The following is a 21,949-nucleotide window of genomic DNA, read 5'->3' on the forward strand; positions in this document are numbered from 1 at the left end:
GCCATGCCATGGGTTTGAATTAGGCAGCTCCCAGAGCAAAGGGCTGTACGAGAGATGCAGCGATGCACTGCAGACTGTATCCAGTGATGCACGGTGGTTCACTGCAGCTGGGAGCAAGTGGAAGCAGAAGGAGGCAGAGCAGCCTGGTTTAGATTTACACTACAGAGAAGCAGATGAGGGAAGAAAGGGAGTTAAACTTGTCACCCCCGGATCTGGCAGCTGCAGCCTGTTGCCTACAGCTTGGTGCTGGAGACCCATTAACAGTGGCACCAGCCCAGACCACCACAGAGGTGGGAACATGATGCAGTAAAGGCAGGAGCAAATGAGGCACAGACTGATGTCAATGATGGATGCAGGGATAGTGGCCAAAAGGGCCACAGAAAAGAGACCAATAGCTTGAAATCCAATTGCTTTTACACAGGAGAAGGCTCTCAGGCTCTGAGACCCACCCGGGAAGTGGGTGCAGCAAGGAACCAGGATGGTTTGGTCCAGAGCTGAACCCCCACCTGTATGTAAACATGGTGCTGACCCACACCACCCTTTTCTCTAAGGGTTAAACTATGCCACAGACCCACAGCAGCTTGGAGAGAGGGATCAGAGATGCAGAGCAGCAGCATCACCCCAGGGACAGCATCACCATCACCTTTGCCTCCCGGGGAGCAGCACGTCCCCTGCAGCACCCTGAGCACCCCTGCTCAGGGCACCACATCCACTGCATCAAAGCAATGCTGTTTTCCTGCTTTCCTCCCTCCTCGCCTGCTCCCAGTGACTCCCTGAGCCCTTCCATGCTGTCTGCATAGTGAGCAATCACGCAGGGGCCAAGGATTCACCCCTCTGGCAGGAGCAGGAGAAGGGGGGACCGGGCAGGGCTCAGGTCTTAAGCAGAGGAGAAGAAGGAGCTTGGCCCCTGCATGCCAGGCTCGCAGCCCTGTCCTGCCTTTCCCTGTCTCACTGCTGCCCTGTGCTATGCCCATTTCCCCCTGCCCAGCAGCAGCACCAGTGCATCCATCCCCTCCCCTGGCCACTCTTTGCTGTCTGACACTGGGTGCTGTGCTGTGCTTCTTCCCCTTGTTGCTTCTCGCTTCCACTGCTCCTCCTCCTCTCCAGCCTGCTCTGCCCCATCCCTGCTCCTTCCATCCACGCAGCCATGACAGCCCAATCCACAGGCAGACAGTGATGCTGCAGCAGCCAGCACAGCCAGGGGAGGTCCAGCACTGCCCTGGCACTGCTCCTCCATGGATGCTTGCTCTCACCCCAAAAGCTGCTGTGGCAGTGGCTGCTCCCTCCCCTGCGCAAGGATGCCCTGCTCCACAGGGAGCTGCAGGTGCCTGCATCCTCCGTCTGCATCCTCCGGCACAGCTCTGCCTCCACCAGCAGCTCCTTGAGGACCTGACCCACTTTCGGCTGCAGCAGGGTAGGGAATGCCCTGTCCAGCTGGCCCCACTGCTCCCTCCTGCCATTCCCCTCTCTTTGATGTTCAATGTAGGAGCATAATGAGGTGTTCCTGTGCCTTGCTGCTGGAGAGCATCTGAGGGGCAGGCACTGGGTAGCTTTGTGGTTTGAGACTGTGAAGATAGAGTGGATAGAAGCTGCAGCATCATCTGCCTCCCATCCACCTGACCCCACCGAGGCACCTCTCCCCATAAACATTTGTTCTTTTGAACCCCCAGCTGAGGCTGCCACTAACTTCCTTCATCAGTGTCAGTGTTTTGGCAGTGATGATGCACACGCTGAGCACTGTTATTCTTCTTGATAATGCTCTAGATGGAGGGACCCGACTGTTTTGGGAGTTGAACTGAGTCAAGTTCCACTTTACTATGGACTATAAATGCCAGCACACATTAAAGCAGCCCTGATGGAGCGTATGGGCACACCACCAAAGGAAAAGCTGTACTCACCCTCTCCAGGTCTTGCCTGAGGTGCATGAAGAGCTTTAGGCGTCGGTAGAGAACGTCCTGTTCTTGCTGGGCCAAGTTGTCCACTTCATCTGTTTTTGGTGTCAGCAGCGGTTTGTTGGAGTTTGCTTTCCTCTTCAGCTTCCAGTACTGGTAGACAAAATCCACCAGCGACTCGCTCAAGTCCAGGTTCTCCGCCACCTCCGAAGGCTTCACGAGTTCATAGAAGTCCTCCTCCAGCTGCTGGAGCTTCTGCTTCCGCAGCGTGACCTTCTCCAAGTCCAGCTGGGCTTGGTCAGGCTCTGTCCGTGCCTCCTCAGGCAGCTTCGTGGCACCGGTGCTGTGCTCAAGGCAGAAGGACTTGAACTTCACTTCGTCGTTGTCTGCTAGGATCGTCCGCATGTCGAGGTTGTGGTCGAAGGCGCAGGTGACGTGGAACGCGGTGACGCAGGCGGGCATGGAGCACTGCGGGGACAAGGACAGGGCTTATGGCCAGGACAAAGCACCTACTGCTTCCCACAAACCCATCTGACTGACAGCCCCCACTGGGAAGCGATGGATGCTCCACAACCGGTACTCCTTATGGCCCAAGTCTTAGACACCTATGAGCCAGACACCCAAGCAGAAGAAACACTAGGTATCAGCAGGCACCTTCCCACCTCACCTGCTTTAATCCTTCTCTCTGCTGGGCTCTGCTCGCCCTTCACCTACAATAAGCAGGAGCTTCCAATGGTTCTTCCAACAAGACATGTCAACAGCCGAAGACGACAGCGCGATGCTCGCAGGCTGTCAATGGATTTCTCCTGATGGAATCTGGATTTCACCCTTAAACTACTCCAGTTACCACATCTAAAGCAAATATGCTGTTTTTATTGAAAGCATACAGAACACGTCAGTGTTTATGAGTGAACATGGGATCTCAGAGGCAGCCAACACTCCCGGAGCACGATGCTGCTCTCCTCTGGAAATTACACAGCCTCTAATTAGCTCCATTAAAAAAGGGGAGGGGAAAACAAAGGGCAACTCAACATCTACAGAGCAGAACATCACGAAATGAACCTTTCCGAACGGGCACAGTGGCTGGACTGCTGTCAAACTTATATCACACTGACATTATAACAGTTCCCCACAGTTTATATTACTTTGGATCCCACAGGCAACAAACCTCAGCCTGGTTTCCTACAGAGAGCCCCCCCGCCCAAGCCAGCGCTGTGCCTGTGTCCATGTCAGCACCTTCTCCCCCTCTACTCATTAACTGGTTTTTAATGGCTCTGAGTATCAGGTAATTATTTCTACCATAACCCATAAGAAATGAGTCTATTCCAGCTGCTAATGACCAGTTTAACTGCAATAATGAGACATTTTAAGTGGGCTATTACTGTAGGCACCGTATTTCAGTGTTTATAGAAGAATTATTCTTGTGGGGGATGAAGATGCAGCTGTGGCCTGAAGGACCAGGCGGAGGCACATGAAATTTCCTGGATGTTGACCACAAACCATTCAGTTTAACTGGGGCTCTGCTGCACTTCAGTTCTCAGACAGAGGGAAAGGAAGCGTATGCTCTGTTAGGAGCTGAGGAGCAGAAGCTGTACGGCTCTTTATCCTCATCCCATCGGCCCTGAATGCCTGCTCCATCACCCAGCGTGTGAACTTCTGACACTGCTGCTTTTAGATGTTTTCCCTTGACTTTGTTAATGAAGCTGCTGGTGCTTATGGAAGCAGAGACTTGCCTGGATACCAGGGCCAAGAAAAGCATAAGCAAGTGCTGTCCAAGCCCTCCACTTCCAGGGCTCTCCAAGCCCTGCTCCAAAGCCTCCAGTGGGAAGAGCTGGATGCAGCCTTCCCATGGCCGAGCCCTGAACTGTACCAGCATGGCTCCAGGCAGTGATGCTGGGCACTAACTCCTGCAGGCATCAAATGCAATCAGGCTATGAACTCCTAATCCCTGCTTGCCCTGTTGGAACTGGATGCGCTTTAAGGTCCCTTCCAACACAAACCATTCCATGGTTCTATGCTGCCGGCAACTGCGTGGAGCCTGGCATCACAGGACCCATGGGACAAGCCCTGTTGCAGCCTCCCATGTGGCTGAAGCACCAGCTCCATCCTCAAGTATTTAGTTTTGGTTATGAAGGAGGGACAGAGGGAGCTCAGCCTGACTTGAAGCTTCCAGATTTCTTCGGTGCAGTCAGTGTGTCACACACTGGCTTTTACAGCTCTGGCATGCACTTCTGCAGCCACTGGCACAAGGAGATGCAATGAGACTTGAGATTCACCCTTCTTCACTTTAACAACACTTTCAGGACACTTTGCCAGCTGGAAGGTCCCATAATTGAGCTTTCTTCTCTGGCAGCCAAGATGTAGCATGGCACTACCATGGAGCTCCTGATTCACTCCCGATGTACTCCTGATATACTTCATCCTGGCCATTTTGGCATTAACAGCTGGGGGTGCTTCAAGCTACAGCATCCTTTTGTGCTGCTATGCACATAAATATCTAGAGTGGAGAGAGTGGGCACAGAACTCACCACCACAGTGAACCACGTGAGTGAAGGAAAGCTGCAAGGATGTTTTTGCCACCAGAGCTAATAACAGCATTAACAGGGCTGTGGCTTCTGCCAGGACAATGTCCTGCTAACAGGAAAGACCATCACTCCACCTTAGGAACAAAGCACATGGAATGTCACCCGTGCCGGATCTCTCCTCTGACAGATGGCAAGCAGCACTCGCCAGAAACTGTGCCCAAAATGCAAACAGAAAATCATCAGGCAGCCCAGCTGACAGGGCAACAGAGCAAGGTACCTGCTCAGCCACAGCTACCCAAGGACCTTCCATACACTGACAATAAACCCACACTGATCCACCCCAGAACAGCGCTGGAATGAAGCAGCTCATCGTGGGAGAAGGGATCTGCCATGCAGAATAAACCAGGCTCAAAAGACTGGCCCAGCCCCTAAGTCTGCGTCGTTATTGATGATTATCTCACAGGACCTTTCACTCAAGGACCTCAGCTCACTTTGCTCATCCAGACAAATCCATTCCCAAACACAGTTCCGAGACAGAGAGGATGAAAACTGCACCAGAGATTACTGTGGGCTGATAATGAGTCCTCAAACCACTGACTGGGAAGAAACAGAGGGATGGTTTTATGCGCTAAGGGAGCTCAAACAGTTTTCCAGCTTACAGAGGTGCTCTGGTGCAGTTTGGGGCCGGAGGGGAAGGAAGCAGCTCCTCCAACAGACCTGCAAGGGGCACTCAGGAAGGGAAAATGAATTACCGGTGCTGAACTGCAGCCAAGCCATCAGCCAGGACACTCCTGCATCCTTACCAACACCACCATGTGATGCTCAGTGACCACAGATGGTCTGGTAGCGTTTCTCAGCCCAAACAGGCAATTCTCAGCATCCGGGAACCACTGCACCAGTTATCCCAGTGGATGGGGACCAGCGGCACAAGCAGCTCAAAGGGGAGCAGTGGGAAGAGGAGCAATAAGGAACGACTGGATGGTGGAGGATACTTTTGAGGGCTTTTTCCTCCAAAAAGCAACAACAAAAAGAAAGCTGGAAGATGGTGACGGGAAAAGACTGTGCCCTTTGGAGAAGCCTGCCAGCAGCTAACAGGGACCTGGCATTTTGTGCTGTGTTGAAAGGCCTCGGTGAGCACTTCCAGTTGTTCTGACAGGGATTTGGTGAGGAGGGAGCTGGGTCCCAAGGAAGCGTGGTCAGGACTCCTGGCACTTTCTTTTCCATCTCAGCAATGCAAATGAGAAAATTCCTGCTGGATACCGAGCTCTCCTTGGCATGTCCTGGTGTCTGACCACAAGAACCACCATGAAGTCATGATTTCCCTTTAACAGGAGCCGGGGATAGGGTGACGCCAGGGCTGCATCCCTGCCCAGTGTCCAGGAGCTCTGGCTCAACTATGGATATGACAAGTTACACCGGGTTCAAAGCTCTGTACCAGAAAGCAAGGGAAGTCATTATGAGGAAGCAGGAAGGTCAGGCAGTGGGAATCCCTCCCCTTGGGATTTGACCCTTTTGATGGTCAGATTTGGATGAGGAAAAACACCTCGATGCTCAGAGGTCCCCATGCAAAAACATCTCATGTTTGTCTCTGCCCATGTGGTCCAGGTGGGTGTTTCCTTGCTGCCCCTGAGCATCCCCATGCTCCGTTGGGATGATGCTCTTCCACCCCTCCAGCCTGCCTGCCAGATTTCACCTCCCGGTCCGACAAAGCCCATTTCCAACCAGCCACTTGGAAAACCCCCTCCTGGAAACAACTGCCTTCCGTCCCCAAACCTGCCCCACCTGCAGCACCTGATTCCTGAATCAAGAAAAGCTCAGTGCTGGAACAGAGAACAACCTCCTCCTGTCAGAGCTGGGTCCTGAACCCAAAACGCTGACAAAGGTGGTTGGATTACACCTGTATAAACAGGCACTGATCAAAAACACGCTCCATAAACAGAAGCTTGCAAAACAGAGCTCTGTACCGCTGATGAGTACAGAGTGTGCTTATTTACCTGTGCGGGAACTTGTTGATTTACCCCATCAATCTTTAAATAAAGGCTCTGCTGCCTTTTTTCCCCCCTTCTCCCCCTTTTCCTTGAAGCAAAAGCACCCCGAGCATGCAAGGGTGGCCTCGGCAAGCACTGTGGTGGCAATCTCATGAAGCCTTATAAACCATGAGCTGCCGGCTCATGAGACAATAAAGCTTCTGTTCCATCTCAGGTGACCTTTAATGCAAATCCATTCAGTCCCTGGGATCTCACAGCTCCCATGCCATGCCGGCACTAAGAGGATGAAGCCTCAGAGAAGCTGAGTTCTTTTTGATGCTGCCAAGCCTGTTTGCCTCCTTCCCTGCCCTTCCGTTCTTTGAAAGCAGTTGCTGTTATGACACAGTCTCTCCATCTGGCAGGGTGAATAAGCAGATCCACCCGGAGCCATCAAAAAAGATGTGAGTCAACGCCAGAGATTTAAAGAAGTATTGTGAGATTTCATTTCAAGCTAAGGGGATTGCATTTAAATAGCTCCCTTTAAAGTATTAAACCCAGAGCAGCGACATGAACGCAACAGAGCCTGCAGACCTCCTATTCCTATCACCCCTTCTGCAACCAGCCAGCTGCTCCTCATCTCCCATAGCCAGTGCTGTGAACTGGCAACAGCTCCCGTTGCTGTACTGGAGCTGATCAGTTTGGACTGGTCCACATCCCAAACCTTCTCCCAGTTTCTCAGAGCTTAATGGTTATTCTGTCCTCTCCTGCACCCCAAGACTGCTTCAATGCCTGCTTTACCAGTGAAAGCAACAGGCACAGGCACTGTAGAACAGCAGATCCCCACGCCCATTCCCTGGGACCATTGGGATATTGCACCGGCCAAGCAGGGGGAAGCAGGGAGAATCACAGCAAGGATTCCCAGATGCTCTCACACCCAGAGTGCTGCATTTTGGATGGGAGCTTCTCTTCTTTGCTCTCCAAGAAGAGAGCTCACGGCCAAGGAAGCTCTGTCCCACTTTTGTAATAGGAAAACCCAGAGCATCCTGCTTTCTGTCTGAAAAGAGAACTTACCCTCCTGCTGCAGGGAGAGCAGGCAATCAGATGTCTGCTTAGGTGTGGCAAACAGGAGAAAATGTGGGAATGCAATGGTAAATACTCTATTTATACATGGGAATGTATACTCTACTTTAGTGTGAGGTGTCCCTGCCCATGGCAGGGGGCTTGGAAACTGATGATCTCAAGGTCCTTCCCAACCTGAACTATTCTATGATCCTATGATTCTATGATTAATACATGGCAAATACTGCATTTTCCAAGCCAGCAGGCTGGTGGGGACTACCTAATCCTGGGGCTCCCTGATATCCCCCCAACAGAAAGGCTTCCCACTGGTTTGTGAAGTACTTGGGCTCTGTATCCCACGAGCATCCCACTTTCCCGGCAGCTCTGCCAAGCCTTTCTGCTGGAGGCTCCTGGTTTCAAACCAAGGTCATTTGCAGCCCTGGTAATTAGTGTCACTACAGCAACATCACTGTGTTATGCAAAGAAAGTTAATCTAGATTCCTAGCACCCAATACATTAAATGATTGCAAACACCTCATGATATCTGATGGGCGCTCCTGCTCCCTGTCATTAGGTTTACTCCGAGCAGGAATAAGCCTCAGCCAGATCACGTCCTCCAGCACGTCGAGAATCTCCAGTGGCAACTAGAGGCACAACCCCAGAGGTCTGAGTTTCTCTGGTGCCAGGTTACATACCTGAATACAAGTCCCAGTGCACTCCTTGCAAAGGCTGCAGGACAAAGCCCATCTGCTTGCTGGGATATGAGAGATCTTCGTAATGGGTTCCATTTTTTCAGGACATCCAATGCTAACCTGGCCACGAAACAGAAGACAAGTTGTAAATCCTGGCTTCCACCCCAAATCTCCCACAAGAGGGTATCTGTAGTAGTGTGAATGAGGGATCCATTTCCTGTTTGTTATTTTTCAGGGTCACTTGTAAGCTGGAAAATAAAACCAAACCCCCAAACCCAGAAACCAATTTGGGTGAAATGGAAGGAAAGATCTATGTCTTTCCTCTGAACTAACTCCTCACCCGGCTGTTGCTGTGTATCTCAGATGGGCACATGGAATGAGCTTTACCTTACCTGGAGGTCTTGTGAATGCCCCCCACCTCTCTGCCCTTGCACCCCACCTCTGTGTCCTCCCTTAATAGGCTGCCCCATGGCTGCTAATCAAACACACAGCCTGGCGACCCACCAGTATCACAGCCGTCACCCAAACTGGACTTGCTATTTACACCATTAATGGATATCCTGGGCTGAGACTTGAAACCAGGTCCATGCCCGCCCGCCCGCCCATCAAGAGGAGGTTAGGAAACATCTTACTTCAGGTATCCATAAGGCACAGCTAACGTGGACCCATTTCGTCCCGCTCCGGGTGGGCTTCAGCGCTCCCCCCCTCTTCGGGCACAGTAGACACTTTGGCTGAACCCCAAGGGCGCAGGTCCGGCACAGCCAGCTCCCGATGGGCACCTTCAGGATGCCGTAGCACGCCTGTGCAGACACGAGGCAGGAGGGTTAGGGCATCTAAGAGCAGGTAAAGCATCATCCCACACCTCCTCCTTTGCTCCCCCCTTTTTCACTACCGCTGGCGTACTCCCACCGCATCCGGGCATCCTAATGTAAAGCAGTTCCGCAGTCACTGACAGCGAGGTTAAGCTCTTCCTTCGTTGCTACCTTCCCTATTTTCACACGGATACTCATGCTGGATCAGTATGTCTGGGGTTTTAACTAAAAGCTAAGTGTAAAAACGTGCTGTGCATTGTGCCAAGCATCCTCCTGGCTCTAGGTCTGGGGTGGGCAACCCAGCTGCTCCGACACCAGCAGCTCTGCTCTGTGGGCAAAGCCTGTTTCTAGCGGCTATTAGACCCACAACAACTCAGAGGAGTAAGAAATGCAATGTGGAGAAACCTCTGAGGTAGCTGAGGGTTGAAAAGCCACAACCTCATCATTGAGAAAGATGGCCACACTGGTTACGCCCCAACACAGCCTGGAGGGGAAGTGAAAATAACTACAGAAAGGTAAAAAGGGGAAAGCGATAGTCACACATATGAATCAGAAAGGAGGAACCATAGAGGATAATAAACATCAAGGACAATAAATCTAAATGACACAAGAACAAGTCTACAGCCAAGAGAGTGGGAACTAAAGGACTCGGCTCACCCATGGAGCTCCCCGACCTGCTGAGATAGTGCAGGACACAGAGAAGCCAAAGTGTTCATAAATGCTTCTGTTCCGTTCTTGGGGAAGAGCCAAATGATAAGCCCTATCCCATAGTGATGGTGATAAAATACTTTCCACTCCGGCTGTAACTCATGACAGTATTAAACAGCTACTCCTCAAACCAGGCAGTTTGTAACCAGCAGGTCCTGGCAAGTTGCACTCAGGCTTTCAGCGAGTGGCACACAGCTGCCTCGGGCATAACGCGGGGCTGTGCCACTATCTTAAGCGAGGAGATGTAATTCATACTAGAGCTGTCTGCTCTGAATCCCTGCAGGAGGGAAGCGGCAGTAAGGACCCGGTGCTGCTGGCTGGGAATGAGCCCAGGCATTTGCCAGCTCTGCTGCTTGAAGTTTACCCCCCCCCCCCCCAAACCAGCTTTTCATCCTGCTGGAGGTCACGGCCACTGCAAGTGACAGGGGCAGAGGGGGCACATGGAGATGCATGAGCGTGGGAAAAGCACATCCTCAGTCTTTGCTGGCCAAGAACAGACTTCATAATGACAGGAAATCTGGACAGGGACTTTTCACAAGGAGAGGCAGGGACAGGCCAAGGGGAATGGCTTTAACCTGCCCCAGGGGAGACTGAGATGAGCTCTTAGGCAGAAGCTCTTCCCTGTGAGGGTGCTGAGGTGCTGGCACAGGGTGCCCAGAGAAGCTGTGGCTGCCCCATCCCTGGCAGTGTTCAAGGCCAGGTTGGACACAGGGGCTTGGAGCAAGCTGCTCTAGTGGAAGGGGTCCCTGCCCATGGCAGGGGTTGGAGCTGGAGGAGCTTTAAGGTCTCTTCCAACCCAACCCAGTCTGGGATTCTATGATCCTATGACTTTTGGCTGCCCCGAAGCACAAATCGACTCAAGACAGTGATTTCCAAAGGGAAAAAGCCACTTCATGAAAAGATTATTGGGATAACAAGGTATTAAGGCAGGTAATATTGTTGTTGCATGTCTACATGGCTCACAGAGACCTAACTGTGTGCTTCACAGCACCTCCAAACCTGAGAGATAAACCATTTCTGTAACACAGCTCTATAAACCATGTGATTTAGTACCAAACAAAAAGCAGCCTGGTATGTACTGTCAGGAGCATAAACTGGCAGATTGAGCTCAAAATCCAGGGGAAAGCAGGAATTATGACCACTTGTGCATCTCTAGCAGAGTCTTGGCTCTCAGTTCTTTACTCCTGGAGGTTTTAGAGCAGCTGAAGGTGCAGTTCTGCTCCGAGAAGCAAATACTACAGTGTCTCTGACCTGGACAAGGAGTGCTTCTAGATAGGAGGTGGGTTATCAGCTAAACACGCTCTCCCAGTCCATCACCAGCCAGAAGGTGCTATGGGAATACGGAGCCAGAGCAATGCTGAGTAGGAGCAGAGCAGCTATTTTTATTGCTGTGCCTGTCACGGGTGCAACATCACTGAGAGAGGGATGCTAAAAACCGGGGAGGATGCTGAGCCACAGGGAAGCTTAGTGTGGTGCATGCAACAGAGGGAGGGCTTCGCCACGTCCTCACACCAGCGAAGGGGAGCTCAGTAATGACAGGACCCTGCACGGCGGCTGGAAGCTGGAGATGGCTCACTCCTATGCTAAAGCGAAGTGTGATGTTGCCACCGTGACAGCAATGAACCACGATTTAGCAGCAGGGGGGAAGATTCCTCCTCACTGAAGATCTGGGAATGAAGACTGCGTGTGCTTACTAGAAGCTACGCTTCACAAGAATTAATTAATAGCAAGCCTCGTGGCTTGCCTCATGCAGATGAGATGTTTACAACCATACCTTCCGGCACCAGCACCTACCAACGTGTGTCTGAGTGCAACCCTGCCTCTGCCCCTTCCCCATGGGATGCAGGAGGATGAACCATGGCTCTGGCTGCTTCTGATGGGACCCCCAGCTCCCCTTCTCAGCTGGGAAAGCATCATCCCCAGCAGGTTTGGGATGTGGGGCTGACAGAGGCACGGGGTAGGTTAGGTGAGAAATGTGATGCCATGTAACATCCCATGCTGTGGCTCTGGACTTTGTGGCCCAGGGTGCAAATTGGGGCAGGGATCGAATCACAGGCAGCTTATGGGCTGGCATGAGGCTTAGGGCTGGACTCTGCTCCCTGAAAACAATGGAAAATCCCCCTTTTCCTTCAGCAGCCTCGAAATCCAGCCTGCTGCATCCCCTTCTGACAGCCAGGGTCCATATGTCCCCATGACACCCTGCGCACGCTGACCACCTCCCCTGAGCCTCTGCCCACCCGCAGCGGTCAGCTCACAGCCTGACACTGCAACCTGGGCTTGTTAAAAACCCAGCCCCAACCCAACATCACTCAACCCCAAGCCTGAATTCATGCTGGCATTTTGTGGAATCTGATTCACTGATGGAAACCATTCAAAACACCCACCTCCCGCAACTATAGATATCTCCAGTGCTCTCCCACCTCCAGGAAGCGCTGATGGAAACGCTGCCCAAAAGATGAGCAAAACGGCTCTCTTCAGAGCAACAAAAACCCTTTCATGCAGAGGGTGAAGCCCAGGAGCTGTTGCTGCCATCCCAGCACCACACAGTGCTTCCCCTCAAAGCACAAGCAGCAAAACCTCCCCGGACCCATGGAGACCCTCACACGGCTGCTTTCTCCTTGTCAAGGTTTCCCCCAGCGCAGGCTCCCCCCCAGGAAGGGCACGAAGCATTTGCATTCAGTTCTAAAAATAAAGCTATTTCCCTGCAGGCAGCACAATCAAATGAAACCCTACCCTCCTATTGCAACGAGAACCAGTGCTCGTGGAGCTGGCAGGTCCTGCTACCCCTGTGTTATGCTGCGGGAGAGGAGGACGTCGGAGGTCTGTGCATGCCCATCCCTCCTTGAGAGCAGGGTGACTGGGGGGCTGCAGACCCACATCCTTCCCAGCCCAGCAGCCAGTCCTGCACATGGTGCTAAAGATCTCACTGCAGTTTAATAAAGAAAGATGGGATAAAGAAGAAGAGGAGGAGACATAAAATAAAACATGACAGAGATCAGAGAATAAGGAAGAGGGGCAAAGCAGGAGGCTGTTTTCAATCTCTGTTGTGTATTTCTATGGGCATTTATGAAGGGTTGGGGCTAAGAAACTAAGAATAGCAAGTTTGCAGCCTGTCAGCTGTCCAAGACCTCATTTGCTACCCTTGTTCCACCAGAAATGCACTGGGAACCCATCAGAAAAGCCTATCAGAGATCTACAGCTCAGGGCAGTGGGAACGCTGGGGATGGGAGGAACCCAGAGGAGCATGTAGAATAACAGAATCACAGACGGGTTTGGGTTGGAAGGGACCTTAAAGCTCCTCCAGCTCCAACCCCTGCCACGGGCAGGGACACCTTCCACTGGAGCAGCTTGCTCCAAGCCCCTGTGTCCAACCTGGCCTTGAACACTGCCAGGGATGGGGCAGCCACAGCTTCTCTGGGCACCCTGTGCCAGCGCCTCAGCACCCTCACAGGGAAGAGCTTCTGCCTAAGAGCTCAGCTCAATCTCCCCTCGGGCAGGTTAAAGCCATTCCCCTTGGCCTGTCCCTACAGGCCCTTGCCCACAGCCCCTCTCCATACAGAATCACGCCGTGCAGGCAGCCCAGAGCTGCTGCTCTCAGCTCACCTGGTGCACGCAGACGTTGCACTTGTCACAAAACACCATCTCGTTGCCGTCCTCCCCCTCCGGCGAGCGGCACACGTCGCACACCACGTCCTCGTCGTACTCGATGCCCAAGCCCTCCTCTGTTTCGATGGCGATGTTCATGTTCTCATAGCACATGGTCTCCAGCTCCTCCAGCACTCGCTCCAGGGTGATCTCATCCAGCTCGGGCTTTTCTGCAAGGCAGAAGGCAGAGGAAGTCACTGATGCAGCTCCGGTGCCTTCAGGGAGCGCTTTGCAAAGGGCTGAGCGTTTCAGATTGCAACTCAAGAGGCAAATCCACGGCGATGGCAAGAGCAGTGATTCAGAGAACGGCTGCTCCGAACTCAGGATGCAGTTTATATTTCATAGACAGTAACAAAATATTGCTGCTGGCTGAGAGGAACGAAACCCATTCAGCTGAAGCAATGCGGATAATTAGGGCTGACAGTTTCAGTGTTCAAGGAGACAAGTTCTGCAAAGATGCGTTCTGCAGCGAGGGCTCGGACAAGCTTTGGCAACACTAAGTCAATGCTTTAATTGTGAAGGCTGAAAATTGACCTTTTTTGAGGCGAATTAAACAGAGCTGTGAAAGGGAAGCCAAAGGCCGACACGGAGAACAAAGGGGCTTACTCCTGGTTGGGTTTAGCAGAACCAGAAGGACAGACCCAGCTACAGGTGGGCTCGGATCTGCTGCAGTGCCTTTTATTCCCCCTACACCAGTATCTTTAGTGGAAAGAAGTGGCAGAGGTGCTTTACCAGAGGTTTCTCTACAGTGATAACCAGCAACACAATAACCAGGAGAGGCTTTTACAGAGCAGCAGCCTCCAGCAGTGGGATACCTGGATACCATTACAGGGGGCTGCCGCTGCCTGATGCTTGGCTGCAAACAGGCTGCCTCTCACCTGCCCACAAAGCTCCTGTTGCCACACACACTATGTGAGGTCACTCCAGGTAAAGGAAACAAAGAGGGGAAAAAATCTGTCAGCAGCAAGAGAAAGGTTCTGTGCGAGGGGTAGGAGGCAGAGTCCTCACCACACCCCATCTCCCCATGAGCAGTATTTCATCACTGGAGATGATTACATAGAGATGGGAATGGAGATACAGCAGGATGCAATACAAAACACTTAAGCTTTGTATTTCAGTTGCGTGTATTACCCACAATGACGGCCAGGATACTCCAGTATGCAGCAGGCAGTGCAGGAGCCTGACCCACGCTGCTGTTCACCATTCCTGTTGCAAGGCAACGGCAGAAAATATCTCATTTATGAGCAGAGAAGGGGGAAAAAAAAAGGCTTGAGGAAATAGCAATGTGAAGCAGTTATTTCAGGGAGAAATTCGCCATGTTGGGCATCCCTGGAGCCACGGTGTGATACCCCCATCCTGGGCTGAACCCTGGGCTACGAGAGGTGGGGAAGGAAGGGGTCCTGGGCAGCAGTCCCAGCACCTCTGGCTGGATGGGGCTGGTGGGGCTGCACCTTTCCCTTACGGCCATGGACTGGCTGAAATATCTCTGTCAAGGGGGAAAGCAACCCGCAGGCGAGCAGGCGCACCAATGCCTGCCTGCTTCTGCTCTCCCCCAGTGTTTCGCATTGGCACGGGTTCCCTTGGCTTGACAAGTCTCTGCAAACATCTAGCCTGGCATTTTACATGTCTCTGTCGAGTCTGAGATACCATCTAAGACAGACAACACTGTTCCCTATCGCAGCCCTTTCAAGCGCTGGGGCTGCTGTGCCGCAACACGCCGAGGAACCTGCCGGTACCTGTTTGATTCCCAAGGGGCCCTGGCGATGGGCACGGGATCTCTGCATGGCTTCAGGCTGGCACAGGCTGCCTGGGAGCTCGGTGATGAAGCATCATGTGCTGGCACGGTGGCACAGCAAGATCCACGCATCGGAGCCGGGATGGAGCCATCAGCTCGCTTGTGGCACCGTGCCGGTTGGATGCAACACGGCAGGGAGTGGGTTATAGGTAAAGCCAGGGTATTATTGGCTATATATATATATATATATATATACACTCTATAACATATATATATACTATATATATATACTCTATAAACACATCACCTAAGTTGAAGTTGCTCTATGGAGAGCCACAAGCCATGACTCTATGCCCAACAAGAATATACTCCTCTGGGTCACTGTTCCACATCTGTGAATGATCCCAGGCACCAGAGCATCAGCCTGGAGTTACTCCCTTTCCTTCTCCCACCATTCCAGCCTCTGCTCTCTCTGCTGTTCTGGAAGGCACAATGATCATTAGAGTGTTCCCAGTGCCTTTCCCCACACACCTTCCAGAGCCACCCTGTGAGGAGGGAAAAGAGCGGGCAGAGAGCCGGCAGCTGCAGGCAGCACGAGGAAGGAAAGGGAGGGAGGTTTCCACAGGAATCATGACCCTGACCTGCCTGCAGGGCCGGGATCGTGCTGGCACCACCACTGTTCCCATTCACCTCAAGTGGAAAGAACCGGCTCCCATCCCATCCCCGGCACTTTCCATCCACTGCATCTCCAGCTTAACCCTGGTGAGAAACTGATCCCTAAACACACACTGGAGCACCACCAGCACCCCAGTGAGGTTTCTGCATCAGCCCACATGCAGTGTAGTTGCTATACCACTACATGGAGATATATAGATCTCTCCCCTCCCTCACACACACGCTCTCACACTCCATTTAGATGTAATTACATCAGGAATCCGTTTGCCAAGCGTCATTCAGAATACCTCGGAGCTTATTGAACTGACAATTGCACTGGATGGGGATGAAGCGATTAATCGTTTATGAAACACTAAACAATGGGGCCTGGGGGTGAAGTGCTTTTTCCATTTGTGCTCCATTTATCTCCTTCTGTATCGTATCAAGTTTGTGCGATTACACTCCATTCATAAAACTGCCATCTTTTTGGCTGCAAAAAACACTCTCGGTATTGATTGTGGACAACCAAATAGGAAACCCCAAGGAACGCTCCACCACAACACTCCCTGTGTACTGTACAAGTGACACCAACGTTGTCCCCAGGGAAGGATAAGCCAAGACCCAGATACTGATCTTGGCTACAATGAATAAATCCAGCGATATCAATGGGCTAAGTCATGTTTGAGACCATCATCGGGACCGTGGATGCTACCTGCTGACCAAGAGAGAGGTATTTTCACCTGGTACACCTGGTACACCAAGCTCTTGTATGAAAAGCTGCGTTCAAAACACTGACACAGGAGTAAAAGGCTCCATGTCCCATCACCCCTTCCAGGGGACCACCCATACCCTCTCCCCATTAGCACTTCAGCGTGTTAATGATGACCTCCTTTATCCCAAAGGAGCTGGGATCGTTGGCTGGCACCAGGTCTGGGAGAACCACCAAGCCCATCCCTTTACACAACGCCGCCCTCCGTTATAATTACTCCTGTAATATCACAATTTATGTGGCATGAAGGAGCAATATTCTTCTGCTAAATGAATCCTCAGCTACTCCTTCTCACAGAGCGAGCCGACTCGCTGCACAGGGAGAAAAAAAACAGCTGAAGAGGCACCTTTCACAAAAGGGAGACCTATTCCTGACTAAAGTGTGTGCCACTAAAATCAATTTACTGACACAATAAATCCTTTTATGCTGGGGAGGATACCTGGAGATGAAACAGCTCATGAACAAACAGTCATCAGGACCGCAGGCTGGTTTATCAAGCTATAAGCCTTGGAGTCTACTTTTCAGTATATAGAAACAAGCAAAACTACTGGGTTTAAATACAGGAAAGCACTTGTTAAAAGATGCAGGCTTGTCTCTTAGTCTTTGAAACACTGAGAGTGAGAGGATGCCAGCTCCCTGACGGGGTGTTCAGACACAGCACAGGGACCACAGGCTCCTAAGATCTCCTTCCAGCTCACTCAGGGTCACTTCAAACCTGCTCGCTTCAGCTTCTGCCCCTGCAAAGAGGATCCTTCCCCCCTTGGAGACTGAGAGAATGAAAGCAGCCCAAACATAAAAGTCACTGGTTAGATGCTGAACTGAGTATAGGCACTGCTGTGCAAAAGGATGCTTTGGGAGAAGCATGACTTGCCTCTGAATAAGGCACCCATGGGGACACCAGCTACCCCTGCCCTAGCCTGGGTGCTCCCTAGGGCATCCCAATAGGTCAGGGGATGACAGCCAACCACGCCAACACGACACGAGGCCATGTGGGACTCAGCCACCCCTAACCCATCACCTGCAGGCACGCAATGCTTGGGAGATGAGTGTGCATGAACCTTTTATCCATGTTATTTATAACAGGCTCTTAACGTAGAGCGTGATCGACGAAGCAACCAGTGCCATGCAACCGGGGCGAGAGGAACATCCGCAGCGAAACTTCCACATATTTTGTTACAAACAGCCTGCTAATGCACTTAAAAGATTTACAGAAACCAATTATCACCCTTTCTGCCACCCACCGACATCAATTATTGCTCAAATTTAAGATGATGATGACAGAGTATTTTAGAAGCCACTTTCTAAGCCGCTGTCTCTCTCCAGCGATGCTCGGCACTGACAGAGCTGTCCTGGAGCACTTGTGATGAAAGCCTCCTCGCTCCATCCAGCAGCAGAACTCTGAATATCATTGGGAACGACTGCAATTACTGCGAGGAATTTATGGAAATGGCAAAAACAATGACTTGACATAAAGACTGTGCTGAAAAACGTGGAGGCAAAACGTCTAAAGCGTCTCCCACTCCTCTCCAACCCTGCTGATCTGTATGTTAACACATAGCCTTCATGCCATTAATATGTTAATCCATACATTAATTGGAACCAGACGAGCTTTAAAGGTCCCTTCCAACCTAAACCATTCTATGATTAACCTATACACAACTTTCCTGCTTACCTGTTTCTATAAGGAGCTCATCAGAGAATGGTTTGGGTTGGAAGGGATCTTGAAGATCACCTGGCTCCAACCCCCCTGCTATGGGCAGTTAAATAAGAGATAAATAAGCTCAGCTTCCCCTTCCAGAGGCCTGTGGTGTTTTCATCTCTGCCTACGACGTTAAGGAAATGCCAGCTGAAAGTATTTATGGATTTCCTTACAGATAAGCCTAAAAGCAAACATTCCACAAAATTAGCCTGGATTATTTGCGCCTGGATTATTCTTCTTCTTCCTCCATTAAACTGGGGTACACAGCCCTATGTTAACAGCAACAACCCACCAGCAAGCACAAGCGTGGCACCTGCCTACAGGCAGCTCAGGCGAGTCCTCCTCCCATTGATACCCACAGCACTAATCCAGATCAGCAGCGATGTAATTGAGAACAGCTTCCAGCCCTAAATCTGTTCCCAAGATACTTCCATGCTCTACATCGGTACCTCTATTAAATACATCTCTTGCTTGTAATATACCACCAAGTAGTGGGGGATTTGCTGCTTCATCTATCCACGCACCAAACCAGTCTGCTGCTGAAATGATTACTTGTGCAATGAGCTTATGATCTCAGTGAAGAATAGGGATTTCAGGCTACGCGCGGATGTTTGTTGTGGGCTGCAGCACAGACACGTTATAAAACAGCTCCAAACTGGCAGGATTGCTTCAAAACAACAACAAGAAGAAGCCCAAACAAACAGACCCTGAATTATTAATGGGCTAAGCTCGCTCAAGTGAGGAGCAGCAAGCAGGGTGAGCCTGGGTGCAGGATACAGCGGGGAAGGGGGTGGAAAAGCCATCACTGCGAGCGGTCCCTGATGGCTGTGGTCTGTGGGGGGGAAAAGACACTTGAAAAGGGGAAGGCTGGATGGTGGTTAAAGGAAACGGATCCCACTACAAAAAAGGCAGACCCCCACACATCCTCCCACCAGCTGGGGCTGGGGAGCATCCCACAGGAAGGACAGCAGCCCCTGGATCCCCTGGGAATGGGGCTGCACCTCTGGCACCAGCACAGCACCCAAAATCCTTAAAGTAATAGAAGAACCTCCAATGATGGCTATTGGGGTAGCCCCATGCAGTGGGTATGGTGACGGGCACCCACGGGTGGGTTGTGGCTGCGTGGGGAGTGCCAACATGCTGCATCGGGGCTCCCTGCACCCCAAAAGGATGCAGCAGGATGGGGCAGCCTTGGAAAGGGACTCCCAGCCCTGCCAGGGAGGGAAGCAGCCGCTCTCCTAGGCGTATATTTAACAGCAGCTTCTGCTCCATTGAGCACATCTTTCCCAGCGTTACTCCACTGACTTTGGTTTATTCTCCATCTACTTGACCAACCTCACCTCCGCCGAGGGAGGTATCATCTCATTAGCGCACAGACATATCTCAAGTATGCAGTGATGAATTCCCCCCGGGAGCTTCAAAAGCAATACATGTGACCTTTGCATGTTCCTGCCATAAAATACCAGGAACACCTCCAGCTCCCAAGATAGAAGCTGTGGTGGGCATATGTGAGCAGCATACACCATATGGAGTAAGTCAAAGGGAATACTTGGAAACTTCGACTCTGCCTTCAGCAAAATTGATTCCGGCAACAGTTTTAGCAATCCCTTGAGGATTTTCCGCGTGTTTCGGATCACTCCAAAAGGATCCTTCAGCCTTGGCCTCTGAAGTGTCTCCAGCCCCGCTCTTCCCATACCCTGGATTTAGTGGAGATCACAAAACAGAGCATAAAACGGTAATATAAGAACGAAGACTTACAGCACGGCTGCTCTGTAAAAGGGAAGGCCTGTGCTGCCTGGGGTGGCGTGTACATAAATCTGGTTCAGGGTTTCATTCAGCCTCCTTCAGACCCACTGTTTTACTATCTCGTATTGCAGCAGCAGCAAATGAAACATTCAGGCACACTTAAATATTGATTTCACCTCTAGCACACACAAGTTCTTTCAACAGTGCGTTCCTACCCAGCACTGAGGCATCGTACTGGGGGGGTTAAAACTATTTGAAGCTGTTTTACATGCAAGACACTTGCTTTTTGGAGCAATTCCACCTAATTGGAAGAGGAGCCGGCAGAGCGCAGAGAGCTGGAGCTATCCCGAGCTTTATCTGATCTCGGTGATAAAATTCCATCCCCGGGGTGACCTAAAAAGGACTGGAAAAGGCATGTGCTACGTGGATCAACGCGGCGCTAACGGCAAAGCGAGATGGATGATCTCATAGGTGTTTTCCAGCTCTCCTCCCCGCCGCTCCTCAGGAGCCAGTCAGAGATCAGGCTCCTTCTTTGTCACTAAGTGTTTTGGGAATGACAAACAGTGCCCCTGGACTGCCCCATGACAGCGGCTCAGCGGAACACCAGGAGGAATTTAAACCTCAGCACATCTCTTGGCGCCGGGAGATAACGCCGGACCCCTCTGAACAGGAGAGGCTGCAGTTCTCCACTTAAGTCACGTTAATGATCTCCGAGATTAGCAAAGCTGGTTTGGAAATCTCAGCGTGTCATTAATGTCAAGGGCTTCCGGGAGAAAGCACTATTTATGGACTGCCTTCAGACCAACCGAGGCAGGCGGCAATCTCCTGCCCTGGGTGGTGAAGGGCACCCAAATCCCAGCCTCACCGTGCCTGGCTGCATGGATTCTCCCATATGGGAAGCAGAGGGAGCAGAGCCCCTGCTGCAGCACAGCCCGGGAGGTGAGCAGTGACAGATTTCCTGCAGCAGCTTCCCTCTATGAGCACCCAAACCCCATCACTTCCATGGGCAGGAAAATGCACTCCCCTAGAGAAGCCCAGGCAGCGCGGGTGATGTGTCCATGGTCCCACAGCCAAGAGCATCAGCACCCATCCCGGTCCCTACCTGGCAGACCCAGCTCCCTGCAGTGCCACGGCTGGGATATTAATCAATGCCACATGTTTTCCCTTTCAAGTCACTGGAAAAAATGCACTAGCCCTCATTCTGCTTGGGAAGTCGCCGGGGCTGGGGGATGGATACCAGAATCCTTTCGGCTGAAGCCATATCCGCAGTGGATTTCACACGCCAAACGCTGGTTTTCAAAGCTCCTCTCTCCCCAGCATATTTAAGGCTCAGTCAGTAATTAGAGAGCTCTTTCAGCAACAGAGACAGGCTGGAGAATCAGCTGACGGGCAGTGAGGCTCTCTGCATTACCACTGCTGAAATCCCCTGGGTTTGTTGTTACCATCTATAGTTGGTTATGGAGGGAGGGCGCAGGGGCTTTGTCAAGGACTATGGTCCCATCCAGCCTGGTGCTGCATGAACACCTAAGGACCATCCCTGAAAAAAGTGACTGGCTGATAAATGGCATGGAGCCTGAGAAAGAAAAACGCAGCTTGCTCAGAACTGCAGAGGGTCAGTGCCAAAAAGCATCGCCTGTACCCCAACACTGGGCTCAGGGTGCGCTCACTGGGATGCTGTGATGCCAGCCCACTCAGCACACCTGCCAGGAGCAGGGATAGCAGGGGCATATGGCTGCAGTGATGCTCAAACTCCCCTCCTAAATCCAGATGCTCCCAATGCAGTGCTGCTAGCAAGACCACTTCTTCCCCAGCACACTCAGGTTTGGCACATGCCAGCCCGATGGTGATGTGCCACTCGGGATAGCCAGCTCCTGTCTGGCATCCCTGCCCCGATGGCACCCCTCTCATCTCAACCTTCCTGTTAATCCACTAGCATGGGAGCTCCACAGCTGAAAGCCATTTAGACACTGCACTGGTAACCTAATACTTTGGAGAAATAATAAAGCGAGCCAGATTTAACCCAACTGAGCTGGAGAGGCCAAACCT

The 21,949-nt window shown here is 51.7% G+C and overlaps 1 protein-coding gene across 3 annotated transcripts in view; it reads right to left on the reverse strand.

The window, feature by feature from the left end:
- Positions 1 to 21,949, reverse strand: part of JADE2 (jade family PHD finger 2) — a 76,529-nt gene that overhangs the window by 13,013 nt on the left and 41,567 nt on the right. For all 3 annotated transcript variants that reach the window (XM_062638096.1, XM_062638097.1, XM_062638094.1), the window contains exons 6-9: positions 13,259 to 13,470; positions 8,768 to 8,935; positions 8,139 to 8,255; positions 1,899 to 2,360 (exon numbers count right to left, since the gene is read on the reverse strand). In XM_062638096.1, the coding sequence (XP_062494080.1) occupies positions 1,899 to 2,360; positions 8,139 to 8,255; positions 8,768 to 8,935; positions 13,259 to 13,470 (959 nt within the window). The remainder of the gene's footprint in view (positions 1 to 1,898; positions 2,361 to 8,138; positions 8,256 to 8,767; positions 8,936 to 13,258; positions 13,471 to 21,949) is intronic.

This window comes from Pezoporus occidentalis, unplaced genomic scaffold, assembly GCF_034315485.1.
Source record: "Pezoporus occidentalis ecotype Australia unplaced genomic scaffold, CSIRO_AGI_Poc_V1 ctg55, whole genome shotgun sequence".
Classification (NCBI taxonomy): Eukaryota; Metazoa; Chordata; class Aves; order Psittaciformes; family Psittacidae; genus Pezoporus; species Pezoporus occidentalis.